The 14261-nt window shown below is 39.1% G+C and overlaps 1 protein-coding gene across 1 annotated transcript; it reads left to right on the top strand.

The window, feature by feature from the left end:
- On the top strand, nucleotides 1-2073 carry MELLADRAFT_61730 (uncharacterized protein; the record flags this gene model as incomplete). The annotated part of the gene is made up of 8 exons (XM_007408210.1): nucleotides 1-33; nucleotides 103-387; nucleotides 823-1196; nucleotides 1225-1243; nucleotides 1282-1464; nucleotides 1653-1744; nucleotides 1782-1984; nucleotides 2030-2073. 8 exons carry the CDS (start codon nucleotides 1-3, stop codon nucleotides 2071-2073), a joined length of 1233 nt encoding a protein of 410 aa, XP_007408272.1.
- Between the last annotated feature and the right edge of the window lie 12188 nt (nucleotides 2074-14261).

The following is a 14261-nucleotide window of genomic DNA, read 5'->3' as shown; positions in this document are numbered from 1 at the left end:
ATGGGGCCTACGGTCAAGAACGGCACGGTGGAAGTGAGTGATCATTTTTCAACCCCTTGATCGGTAGTTGCACTCAGTACTGACGTTATCCCAACCTTGTAGACTCGCGGAAAACTTCTTCATGTCAACAATTATCTAAGTTCCACCACGCAGACCAATGATATTGTTGCAACAGTGACTGAGCAAGATGAACACCGCATACATGAGCCACATTGTGTCCCAGCCAAACAAGTGTATTGCACTGCTTGTCCCCATGAATTTTGGCTCAGCAGACAAAACCCTACAACACCAACAGGCCAACCATCTTCACTTGCAAGCACGGAACTGATCATCCTTCTAAGTGATTTGGTACACGAGATGTATTCTAACTGGACCATGTCATGGGAGGTCAGCTCGGACCATCACAAGATCATCTATTTTTTCATTGACAATGCACCATGCCCGTCCCCCATGAGCACGTCGATGTGCTCACACGGAGAGTTGTGTAATAAATTTGAACGGATCTTTATTCAATTTTTCTCTAGAAAATGCAAATCCTTTGTTAATAATAATAGACAATCAAAAATGTACCGTTTGTCAATGGAAATATGAACAAAGGAGCCCATTTAACACTCTTGCTGTCTGAACCTCTTGACAAAGGAAATTGTATGCTTAGCTCTCAGACCTGTTTGTAGGTTATATCCACCCTCTACGGAAATTGATTGGTGTGAGCATGTCAACATGCTACATCAAAACAGACATGGTGGATGTGGTCTTCCATGCGAATTGGAACTGCAACATACAAGCACCATCCAGTTTAGCAGCCGTTACGGGCCACACTAGGCAAACCGGGTCAGTAGTAAGGCTACTGTAACTCCATACAGCAACCCAGACAAGTGGAAGACTATCGGTATAGACAAAGCAACAATGGACATACTCTGGATCTATAATTCTTTGGTAAGGATATGTGCTACGCACGCAGATCCAGGCAGGATGCTGAATTCTGGCCACAACTTACAATTACAGGAGACATTGGAATCCACCATAACGTGGTCTTGTCAAGAGGGATCAGTGAATAGTACTTATTGTGAGTTGGATGATATGAAGAGAGTAGTGGCGCAAATGTGCACCATATTGTTTGAAACTTACAAACGTCCCTCAATTGATATCACTCAATTGGTATTTTGGTCAAGACGTAGCGGAAAGGTCAAAAATCTGTACGTTCCAAGTCACGTACTCACACAGTTTGAATACTTTCAGAGATGTAAGTGCAAATGTGTTCATTTCTTGCTATGTGAACAGCAAACTTACCTGATTGGCTTATCACGAGCCGGCCTAAGCCACTTGGTAGAGTATGCTGAGAGCCAACAAGCGGATGGATCACAACTTGAAACAAATGAGACAGAAAAACCTGCTGAGAGGTTATACTGTGAAGATCCTGTTGAAAAATGGGATAGTGATGAAGACAATGTTGAACACAAAAAGGTGCGTATATATCTTGATGTTGTGGAGATTTCTCAGCAATTACTGCTCAATCACATGCCAAAAGTGAAACTGGTTTGTGACAACAGGATACTACATTCAAAGCAATCATTCATGTCGCGGACACCTCGTCAGTAACGCTCTCTCCATGCATATGCTTTTTTTGAAGGATACTTATTGTAACATTATAGTTGACAACATATATAGCATTTATTGATTATGTGATTTGCGGGTCAGTCGAAATTCTTTCCAACGTCAAATATGACTGTCATCACTGGCATGTGTCAGTCTGCCAATCTGACTGTTGTTCACACATGTAGAGCTTTGTATTTTGCACCCTTGCGGTCTGCATATCAGAAATACTGTGACATTATTCCCTCTTCCACCTCAAAAGTTGAAGAATCAGCCGAGAATCCATGTACTCCTTGGCCTGAGTGGGCCGAAACTCACCACACCCCTCATACCGTCGTACCAGGTGTCAAAACACTCACAAGTCCCAAGAGTATGTACTGCCTGGCCAATAGTAAGTGAATCCTGACAACACATGCTGCTTTGAGCTACAACTTAGAAAGGATCCCTGATGCACATTATTTTGATGGTATCAAGTGTTGATAATTCCCAAACTCAAAGAGATATGTCAGAAACAAATCATAGACCCCTTGAAGAAGAGCACTGTGATCTCTGAAATACAAAGCCCGTTTTTTGAGCAGTGCCAAGAACTTCGTTTAGCAGCCTAGAAAAAGATTAACAAAGGCTGGCAATAATTTTCAGGGCCTGAACTTGTTATTGTTATCACATATTTGTCACAGGAAGAGGGTGTTATCATTGTCAACTATCTGCTTGAAAAGGCCTAAAGATGGGTTGATCAACTCATTTTTCTCATTTTTCCAACAAACTGCAACATATCTCCATAAAATTAGGCCATTGCTATTTGCAGCCCACAAGAGAACCATGTAGGCGCTGCCAAAACAGCGCCTACATGGGTGTTTCCCACGAAAAAGCGCCTACATTTATGATGTAGGCGCTGAAAACCATCTAAAATGACGCCTACATGATAAACAACCCATGTAGGCGTCATTTGGTTACGCCTACATTCAAAATTTCAGAATGTAGGCGTAATTTTCAAGCACCTACATATCTAATTTGAAATGTAGGCGCTATTTTTGAGCGCCTACATTCAATTTTCAGCTCAAATAAGCGCCTACATGCAGTCTTGCATATGTAGGCGCTCCAAATCCAACACCTACAACTCCAGACTGGTCTGACGGCTAATGAAGAAGAAGTTTCAAGTTAAAATGAGAGTATTGGAAGATTGAAAAAGCAGTTCGGAGTTGAAATGAGTGTATCAGAAGATGGAAAAAGCAGCTTGGAGTTGAAATGAGTGTTTTGGAAGACGGAAAAAGCAGTTAAGCATATGGGAAGATGAATATGCTCTTTTCAACTCTGAAGTGAGTGTATCAGAAGACGTAAATAGCAGTTCAGAGTTGAAATAATCTACTTCTTTTTCCGCTTCTGATACACTCATTTTGACTCCAAACTGAGTTCAGAGCTGAAATAATTTACTACTTTTTCCGTCCTCTGATACACTCATTTTGACTCCAGAGTTACTTTTCCGTCTTCCGATACACTGATTTAAACTCCAAACTGCTTTATCCGTCTTCCGATACACTCATTTTGAGTCCAAACTGCTTTTTCTGTCTTCCAATACTCTCATTTTGACTTGAAAATTGTTCTTCATTACCCTTAAGACCAGTCTGGAGTTGTAGTTGCCGGATTTGTAGCGCCTACATATGCAGGACTGCATGTAGGCGCTTATTTGAGCTGAAAATTGAATGTAGGCGCTCAAAAATAGCGCCTACATTTCAAATTAGATATGTAGGTGCTTGAAAATTATGCCTACATTTCATTTTTTGAATGTAGGCGTAACCAAATGACGCCTACATGGGTTTTTTGACATGTAGGCGTCATTTTGGATGGTTTCCAGCGCCTACATTATAAATGTAGGCGCTTCTTCGTGGGAAACACCCATGTAGGCGTAATTTGGCCAGTGCCTACATGGTTTTCTTGTGGGCTGCAAATAGCAACAGCCTAAAATTATGTGTTCTGACTTACAGGGACATCTTGACTCAAGGACACATTTGGTTTGAAATTTGGAGACAGTCATGCTGGTTCACGTGGTGGGCGGGGCGTAAATGGCCTGCCCAGGGGCAGGCCTTCTTGGCTTGATTTTGGGGTTGGCTTGCCCATCTAAGGTTTAGCTCTATTCCACCCAATTATCATGTGATTATGGATGAAAATTGGGTGATTAGCATCTAGATTTTCCAAATTCCATGTCGGTCCTGGCAAAGATGGAGCAGAGCAGGAGGAAGGACAGAGTATGAAACTGAGAGTGTGTATATAAATGGTACTCAAAGTTGTGTATACTTTGCCGTGCATAGTTTTTTTGTGTTTTTTTCGCAACTACAAACAACTTGGAAAAAGTACGTTTCTTGATTGAAGCTCAAAGATATGTACTTTGAAGCCAAAAACATAGTTTTCCCTGTTTGTGTGAATTTGTGAAAAAAGAAAAGAAAACTATGCACAGCAAAGTATACACAACTTTGAGTACCGTAATAGACTAATGTTTTAGTTGGGGGATGAGCATTGGGAGAAAGATGACCTTTGCAATGATTTTTGTAAATGGTGGTTGATGAAATTCACCTCTTCAATTACCAGCAGTATCATGAGATATAAAACATACTATTTTTGATGTTGTTGAGAGTTTTTCAATTTTTTCCTGCTTTTTGGGGGATCTAACACCGCAGAGGAACACCTCAGCGCCCTCACTATAGGTAGGCCTTTGTAAAGTTCAAAATCAGCGCCTGGGCCTCCCCAAAATTCAAACCCCGCACCCACCATGTGAATGCTGGGAGTTTGATTTGTTATGTTCTTAGATTGTTTTCCAGAGTGTCAGATCACAGTCCAATTGCCTTGGCAGTGTTTGGAACATAATATCTGGAGCTGGTTGGACTGCTTGCAACAGGCCTGAATTGAATAATGCCTTATTGTTTGAGTCCATTCATTTTCCAACTGGAATATATATTGGGATATGCGACAGACCAAGGAGGCTGGGGCTGATGCATCCAATTAGTTGACAGAAATCTTGTTGTTCTTCCATGGTGAGTATGAACATGACTGTCACTGCAAGAAGATAAAATCTGCAGGTTAGGGAAGCATATTAACAGGCATGGCAATCATACAGTGACAGTCTCCTCACTGAAGTTCAGCACAAGCTACATACTTGTTGGATTCCTAATGTTTTCACATGGCTATATGGCCTACCACAGGAGATCTACGGTGATCATATGTTCCACTACAGCAGCCATGGATCAAAATATACTCCATCACTTTGACCTAAGCATAACTAAACCCCTCACAAGCACATCTGTAGTGCCCTCAGAGAGGGGCTTATGAAAAAATCCCTGGTTTGGCCTGAGATTTGAGAACAGCAAGATTTTCAAGAACTTTTACTTGAACAGAAACTGGTTTGGCCTGAGGTTTGAGAACAGCAAGATTTTCAAGCACTTTTACTTGAACAGAAAGATTGGTAACATTGGGGATAAAACAGTGGGAGGGCACAAACACTGAGAAAAAAATTGCCACATGGTGATGTGTTGTGCATGCATTGATTGGACTCACAGTGTACCTGTGCGTCCCCAGTGACTGTGACATGAGTGTGGACGTGTGGGCACTCTGTACCATCAATCAGCACATCTCTCACATATCAATATATTACTGAATTTTTTCCCCAGTGGACCACCTATTGTGAAGTAAACGTAAGGCAAAAATTTTGAGGATAATGAACACAATGAGGAGTATAGTTTTTGAGCTTCGAAATTATTATGTGGAAGTCCTTCTGACATCTTGCACAGATATTCAAACCTTGAGACTTGAATTGCTTTGTCCTGAGAGGTGCGGACAGGATGGAGTTGTTGAATAAATCAATGTTCAAGATTGGTTCAAGATATCTTGCTATGAAATATGTAGACTCATACCAACATATAAACAGCACACCAGTTACACATATGTTTTCCCATCTTATGTGTAAATGAAATTTGTCCCAAGCCAAAAACCATACAAAATGACTCATACCAACATGGATTTTTGATCCACAAATTAAACCATGTCCTGATCAAGATTTTGAGTCATGGCAAACAGTCAGAACATGGCCAAGTGTCATACAAACAAATAACATCACACCATACTACTAGATCTAATAGCTTTGTCTGATTCACCCCCAGTACATGGGTTTCAATATATGACCTTTGTCTTTATACCCACTCATTTGCCGCATCCATCAGATAGTATCACTAGACTTTGGTCACATATCACAAAACAACGTAAGCCGTCTATCATCACAATTTATATTATCACAACCCCTTCATAAACAAATCCCTTGAAGAGTCTAGTGTCTGCAAAAACCATATGCACAATTCAAAATGTGTGAAGGCTGCCTCAAGAAACTTGGCAATGATGGACCGCCTGTCACTACCAACACCAATCATCTGCCAAGTCCTTCTGCAAATCATGCATTTAATAATCACATATTGGTAGTAGACAAGGAGAAGGGTTCACAGGCACTTAGAAACTGCTTTGCTGAAGCAAAATCACAGCGACGTCAAGGCCTCACACATCTGAATCAACCCACCACCGCCAAGCAATTCATGTTGGATTGCACTTTCTGATGTCACATTGGGGACGGTGTTCCAAAGCAGATTCGGGGCCGAGATGTGCAATACAATTGATATGCAATGTCAAACCGCATCTGAAAGATCCAACTGAATCCTTAGTCCAATTCAGACACGGTTTGGCACATCCAATGAGGCTCAGTTGTGATGTTGAAGTGCATCGATATCAACCCACTGAGCCTCAGTGCCTTGAGGCCCAATGGCTCCTTGCAAATGGCTCATCAGACCCAACCATAGATGCAATACAACCATCCCATCGCATGCTTTTTAACCAATCAAACATCGGCCCTTTGGTCCTGATCCAATCCTCATTGCGACTTCACTTTGGTCTTTCTGGTACAATGTAATCTCCTGTATACCTGATCTAATCCCAGGTCCAAATCAACTTTGGTGCCTTCTTTGCGATCCAACCTCAGCTCAAAACAGAAATCATACATACAACATTGGAATGAATCCTCATGTACAGGCTCTAAGTCATGAAACTGGATGCTCAAGTAAATGCAAGTGGCCATGTAAAAAAACTTTGAACTTTCAAGTTCAAACTTTGAAGTTGGATGCTCAAGTAAATGCAAGTAACCATGCATGGTTTAGAAAAAACTTTGAACTTTGAAGTTGGATGCTCAACTAAATGCAAATAACCATGTAGAAAAAAGAGTTTGAAGTAAGTTATGCTATGTTCAGTGTAAATCACAACACTTGCAGCTTGAAGTTGAGACTTCAAAGTTTAATTTGAGTCTGACAAGGGGTCAAACAAACTTATTACTAATACTCATAATAGATGAAGAGAAAGTCGATTGATAAGAATTGATGTGAAAAACAGCTCATGCATGATCCTTATCATGGATAATCTTCAATTTGTGTTCAACTTCCTGATGATAAGACTTCACTCCCCTTTTCACAAAATTCTTGTACTCTCCCTCAGTTTTTCCCGCTTTTGATTGTACTACCTTGCCAATACGCCTAGCAAGTTCCGCATTTATCTGACAGGATGAGCCAAACAACGTGATTGGTGAGTTATGTGGCTTGATTTTTTTGCCTAATTTGTTTGTTGTTGTGGATTCAGATGTGTAATGAGTCTCATCTGACGCCCATAGCATGAGAATGTTTCCCTTGCAAGCACAAATATTGGTTTTGACCTGATAATACAACAATACGAACTTGGTGCCGGTGATCTTCCCTAAGTTCGATTTCTCTTTATATTGAGGTTTTCCAGTTGCACGCCATATTACATTCCAGAGGCCACAGGCATAAGGGCTGACATCATTATCTTCATGCGGCTTGTTCCAGAAACCATCTCTAGTAACTGAGACAATACCGGAACCGCTCTGCAACTTTTAGTGGTGTTGGAGCGGTATCGGAGCAATTTCAACACCACTATATTCACCACTATATATAGCAGTGGATCCGCTCCACCATCCGGATGCCAAAAATCCTACATTGGAGTGGCCACTCCAATACGGGCCGGGTCCAAGCTTTGTCCAATATATATCGGTTAAAACTTGTATTCACTCTAAGTTCTCTATACCACAGACAATTATCAAACAAACCATCCACCACCAAAGAACATCCCATCACGGAACCTCTCAAAATCTCACTACATCACTCACATACAGTGATTCTTGAACAGGTCGGTATCAGGAATAACACCAATCTTTGTTTAAAGAAACCATTGCTTCAAGAATAACACATTCCCCAGATCAAACCTTCTGAACAGAACAAACTGTCATCTCAATTTTAATCACTCAATCAAATCTCAAAACCTTTTCTTTACCTTGTTGAAGTTATTTAAAACATTCAATGTGATTCAATCAAATTTTCTCATATGAATTCTCCTTTTTATTTGTTTCAAAAACTCATTAATAAATCATCTAAAACTCATTGGATTCATATTCAACAACTTCAACTTTTGATTCAGCTTTGAATCTTATAGAAGAAGGAAACCATCGATTTACAGGACCAGCTCACAATCATGAAGCACAAACCCATTGTAATTTGAAATTAATTTTGATCTATTGATTTTTCTCTTACCTAGGCCTGGTTAGTATACATGTAGCATCTCTTTGAAATTTACTTTTTTCTTTATTCTCGGTCCTGTGCCATATTGCCGCTATATAGCGGTATTGGAGCGGTTTCCCCGCTCCAATTTATTGTGAGAATTTGAGAGAAAACGATATTGGTATGATATCGTTTCACTCATAGTGGTTATAACGCTCTGATAAAAAGATGGGGCAAAATACATATTGTATTGGAGCGGTTCCGGTATTGACTGAGATACTAGAAAAGATAGCACCTGATTTTTCTTCTGACCATTCTTCATCTGCAAAAGACGGAGTACAACAATGAGCTGAGATGAACTTGTTTGCTTTGAATGTGCCCATCGAGAGGCTCAACATCCATTCAGCATAATTATTGTGACATTTAGCCATAGCCTTCAGTTCATTTCTATCTTTGAAAATCCTGGCTTCATTGACCCCATCCTTTTGATTGAAAGCAAAAACACCTAGCAAAGAAAACATTTGAATAAGGAAAAAGAAACCAAAAAAGAACAAACATAAAAAAATGACCAAATGTTTTTTCCCAGATCACTACCTGGCCTAGACCCGGCCAACCTCATCTCACCGCCTGCTTTGCAGCCTTTCATCACGCGATTAACCTTACAAGTTGCATGTCAAAGAGTGTGGTTGTACACTGTTTTAGTTGTTGATTTGAATTTTTCATGCTGATCAAAGGGAGTGGTGTCATTGGAGAAAAAACAAATGACTTGAATGCCCTTCAAGGTGTCTTGGTCAACAATGACAGTGGTCCCGTGGTTGATAAGTTTTTGTGGAGTGGTAGGAAGAGTTTTGTCAGTATACTTTTGTAAGAAAGATATATACGTGTCTTTGGGTAACCCCATATTATCTAATAAATCTTTGCAAAATTGTTTCAGTAGCTGAGATTTTGAACATGGAGGTTGGCCTGGATGTGGTTGATGTCGATTAGCACACGAGCGTTGGGGTAATCCATCTATGAGACCTATCAAAAAATAAAAAAAATAAAAATTTTGAATTACATCAATTATATTACATATACAGTCAATCCAGTTTTGCTTGTCCATTCGGATTTTTTATTTTTTATTTTCACATCAATACAGGCCAATACAGGCCATTTTATAAGCATACATAGCCTTCAATCAAGATACCACAATTGAAGTGTAGAGGGTTGTTGATGATCGATGCTGCCAAGTCTTGACCCATCAGATTCAGGATTCAGCATCAATCCATCCTCTCCGAACTCATCCATGCATCACTTGAATCATCCAATCGCTTCTCTCTACCTCGTCACTATCCTTTGAGAATTGGGCTTATCACTTAGGCTTTCATTCCGCAATTCAACCCTTTCGGTCTCGACTGAAACATCTCGGCTTTGACTCAAGTAAGCTCCTTGAATATCTTACTTGTATTGAGATCAGTCATTGGATTGCTGAATATCTTCCTCATCCATCCAGCCAGGTCAATGTTTTGGTCCGTTCATCGGATATGTTCGAGCTCATCAACTCAAATCGTTATCAGTCCTTACCCTATCGCTAATTCAAGGTATGTTGTTCTTTGACTCAACTCTTGTTAACCAACTAAACACGCACTAATCGAAATGGTTCACTTCTCTCAAATCCCTTCTGTCTGTCAACTTAAGCTCTAGTCTTTGGTTCAGACATTTCAAAGTACTTTGAAGATCAATCAATCCACTAAATCCAATTCCGCGTCATCGATCAATCCTGTGTAAGTTTATTTGTGTTGATACTGTTAGTTCATAAGGTGTGACTTGTTTATTGCAAATCATCAGTAAAGCTACTTACCCTGGTTTCTCAACGCTTCACATCAATCTGCCTCAGTCTGTGGATCTTGTAGTTTTTTCTTGCTATGTGATTTTGTTGTTCCTATACTCAAGAAAGAATAAGTGTCTTATTTGTATATAGAAGTTTGTACCTGCCATCTAAATGGCCATTGTTAATAACATCAACAGTTTATATTCATCATTCTGAGTTCTTATGATTGATATACTTTCTGGACTCTTTCGGTTGCCTACGAGTACAATGTGTCTCATTAGATCCACAGTTTGATCTTAGAGTGTATGAAACTCCTGCAACGGTATATAGAAGCACTGTTTTTATGAACTGTCTTGTTTCCTCGTGCCATCTAACCTGAGCTCATACTTGGTGCTAGTAGTCACTGGCTTCCTTGCAGACTTCCGGTCTAAGAACTGTTGGTACTCAGCCTATCTGTGACCACTATCATTGCACATGATCCCCTCACCTTGAGACATGCTGGCAATGCATTTGAAAAGTAATTGAAGCATCACAGGAAGAGACTGTAATTCAAAGAGTCTTTTATTACAACAGCAAACTGAGGCAAGATGAAATACAAGCAGAATACACATTAAGGCTTTGGATTTGATCTGATGCAACAGATTCCCAAAGCTAAGTATGCTATATAAAAATGGAACGATCGAGTTGACCAAAAAAACATCCAGAGCTCTACAATTGGATGTGACGTTTACGAATTGGAGCTGAAGCCTAAAGGAAGGATTTAAAAATGAGACTAAGATCTAAAGAAAATACTTCACTAAACATAAGCTTGAGTAGATTAAACCGACATTGGGGTGATCAAGTGATGGCAACAATTCACCTTCTTTTTTGATATTGTGTGGGTAGCAATCGAGACTTTTTATCTTCAATCCTTTATCATCATTCGCTTGAGAAGGAATTGTGAGTGTTTTGGAAGTAGCTGATAAAGGTGCTTTGAACAATCCACTCGAATCTAATGAACTTCAACTGAAAATATAATTCAAAGGAAGATCAGTATTGTGTTCAAGCTAGTTTTTGATTGAGTGAGTGAACTTTACATAATCAAATCAAAGACACCAAGGGTTGAGTTGAAGACGGGAAGGTTTGAACCGAAGCTGAGAGGTCTGAACCAAAACAAAGAGCCTGAAATCAAAGCCTAGAAGACTGGGTCAGCACTCACCTTACGGTTCTTTGGCTGAGAGGATGAATGATGAAAGATAGGATTGAGCTGGAACGATGTGTGTGAGGACAAAGGGATGGTGATGAGGACAGGTTTGTAATAATCAAGCACTGTGGACTATGGTCAGCTGTGGTTGGTCAGACTCACAACTCCAGCATAAGCATATGACTCATATCTTTATGCTTATAGAATCACCTGTATTGCAGTGAAAAATAAATAAATAAAATCCGATTGGACAAGCAAAATTGGATTGACTGTAGTTTATTATTTACATCATTTTATCATTGAAACCAGCTTAATAAGATAAGTATAAACTTTTAACAAAAAGATTACAAAACAAAAGAAAGAAAAAACATAAGAAAAACTTGAAAATAGAGGTATACGGGTTGGAAATGGTTTTTAGGGTATTGATATTAGGTTTATGGGTTTATTAGGGTTGTAATATGAAATAGGAGCATTATATTAGTCAGTAAAAACTTTAATCTTGGTGGTTGATAAGAGCAAATAGAAGTTATTAAGGAAATGGGAAAAAGTCAAAGCTGGTAAACAAGGGTCTACAGGTAGTTTTACATATGTAACAGTGGTATTAGTAATGAATAAGGTTGCCAAGAGTATCTTTAGGGATTCTCACGGTCAGAGATTACTGTTTAATGTCACAGAAGACAGGAACAGAAAAAAGGAAAAGCTTAGTAAAAGGTGTGTAAAGTGGAGAAAATAGGTGAAAATAGTCGAAAATGAAGGTTTTCAGCTGATTACATGTGTCAAATGACGTCAGAACATGATGAGTAATAGTTCTTTCGACGCAGAATCATCCAAATCATAATTTACAACCTTTAAATCATTAGTAACAGAGGTGTATGACAAAAGTTATAAGAAATCATAGGATTTGATTACACATCAACAAGATCACAAATCATTAATAACAAGCAATTACATCATTGAAATGATGAATCATCATAAGATCAAATCAATATTCATTCTAGAACATCCAAATCACAGCATATACACAGCATATACACAGCATTTGATCATAAGAATAGGGATTAGTCATGTTTTACTGGTCAAATTAGTAATAAATCTGATCAGATGATGAATAGAAGATCACATTACATCATAGTAATGATCATAATGGGTTGGTGAGCTAGTGATGGCGAAATCTAGGAATGTAGAGAGTGGTTGAATCATTATATCAAAGCTGTTTACCAACATTTTAGTCATCTTTTGGTTTTTTAAATGGTAAAGAGGATTTTTAAGAGCTGTTTACCACTTCATTGATTTGTATATAAGCTTGTGCCCTTTGTGCGAAATTATGTTTTCTTTCTTCTTCATCTCTTACACAGCTTTATTCATTTTTATCATTATAAACTTATTAGAACAGTACTAGGTCACTCAAATCAGCCCTTCATTAGAAGAGAAATTTGTTTTATGTGTTTTATATGACACTGTCATTCTGGAATAATATCAAAAAGATATTGAGCTTATTTTTCAACATTTTGACTCGACTGGAATAACACTTTAAATGTGTTGAACTTATTTCTCTGGTGCCTTTTCAACAGTTACTTTTCTCTTATTATCAAAGACCTGGTTATATTTCTCTGTTATCAGGAGACTTTAAGAACAAAGTCCAGTTTGTTAAAGATTCTCAGAAAGAGCAGTCTCAGACACCTTCTTTAGATCCATTACATCTTCAGATTATCCTCTTTCAAGCACTGTATAGCCCTTGTTGTGCTATAAGTACTACACTGTTTTGATGACCGTAAAGATTGGAGTTACTGTCATTACCGCGTGTAAAAACACTCTTGCACCATTTGCAAGTCAAGCTTTGTTTGATCCCAGTAGCCTATTACATGGATAAAAAGATAAAACATCATCAAAATGGTTTGAGAATGAAAATGATAATATAATGTATTAAGATGAAAACTTACCTCCTTGCCACGGACATAGGTTGAATCTTTAAAATATGATAGGAGAAACTTGACATCATCACTAGTTGTTTTCCTAAAGCCATTCTTCTCACCCTCATCTTCCATGACTTGATCAACATTGATATCATCAGTATGCTCAAAGTTCTGAGTAACCAAAGGCAAAACAACTCATCAGCTTACAGAAAGAACTACAAGATCATCATCTCATCATTCAAGTTAACAGCGAACATTGAATTCCAACAAAATAGACAAATTGCTTTACAAAATCCACAAATTGTCTCAGTTGGCTACTCTCAAGCTTGACGAATCCGAGTTTCAGCCAGCCGAAGCTACGGACTAGCGTAATTTACCTTTGATTTGCTATATGATCCTCCACTTTGCCAAGATTTACCGCTACTCAATAGACATAGCATCCTCCGTATTTCCTTTGCCTACTATAATGCAGAACCATTTGCCACTAACGTTGATAACCTGCTCGTCTGCCTACTCTTCCCCCAGCGGAATTGCAGTTGGCAGCAGCAAAAGTCTTGAGCTAGCAACAATGAATCTCAATTTTCTCCCCTTCCTATACACATATACACATAATTTCCACTATTTCAAGCCCTCCTGCTATTCCGTAGTTCTGGCCGGGTAACTCTTCCGTTCTCTTTTTTAAAGGAGAGTACAATTTGCTGCAGCTTATGATTCATCTTAGCGGTTACAGATTCCCCGCCATCTCCACAACTCTGTTACCTTACAGCTTTCAACACACATAATCAACCGACTTCCTCAGTCCCTCACTTTTTAGTCGCAGAGATCCAATGTCAATCTAGCCAAAATCCCAAGTCATCAACACCAACATTTGAATCCTATCGTACAATCAACTATGCTCCAATTTGATTATCAAGTTCCCAATTAACTCACACAAGAAACACATATACAAATAATGTTATAGGTCTCGTTTCTGGATCACCGCGTAAACTATCCTCAAATATCAATCATGAGTTCCCCTCCTACGTCATGATTCAGCACAGGAGCACCTTCAATCTATTCACCATGCCAAGTTAAGCATATTGTTTTGAATTTGCATCTATCCTGCGGTGTATATTGACCACTTTTCCTTTCCGATTGGCCGCTTCTGTTTCCACCGCAGGACTACCTGTCCA

The sequence above is a fragment of the Melampsora larici-populina genome (genome assembly GCF_000204055.1).
Source record: "Melampsora larici-populina 98AG31 unplaced genomic scaffold MELLAscaffold_11, whole genome shotgun sequence".
Lineage (NCBI taxonomy): Eukaryota > Fungi > Basidiomycota > Pucciniomycetes > Pucciniales > Melampsoraceae > Melampsora > Melampsora laricis-populina.
The sequence above is the reverse complement of the archived record's forward strand: the minus strand, read 5'-3'. Positions and strand labels throughout refer to the sequence as shown.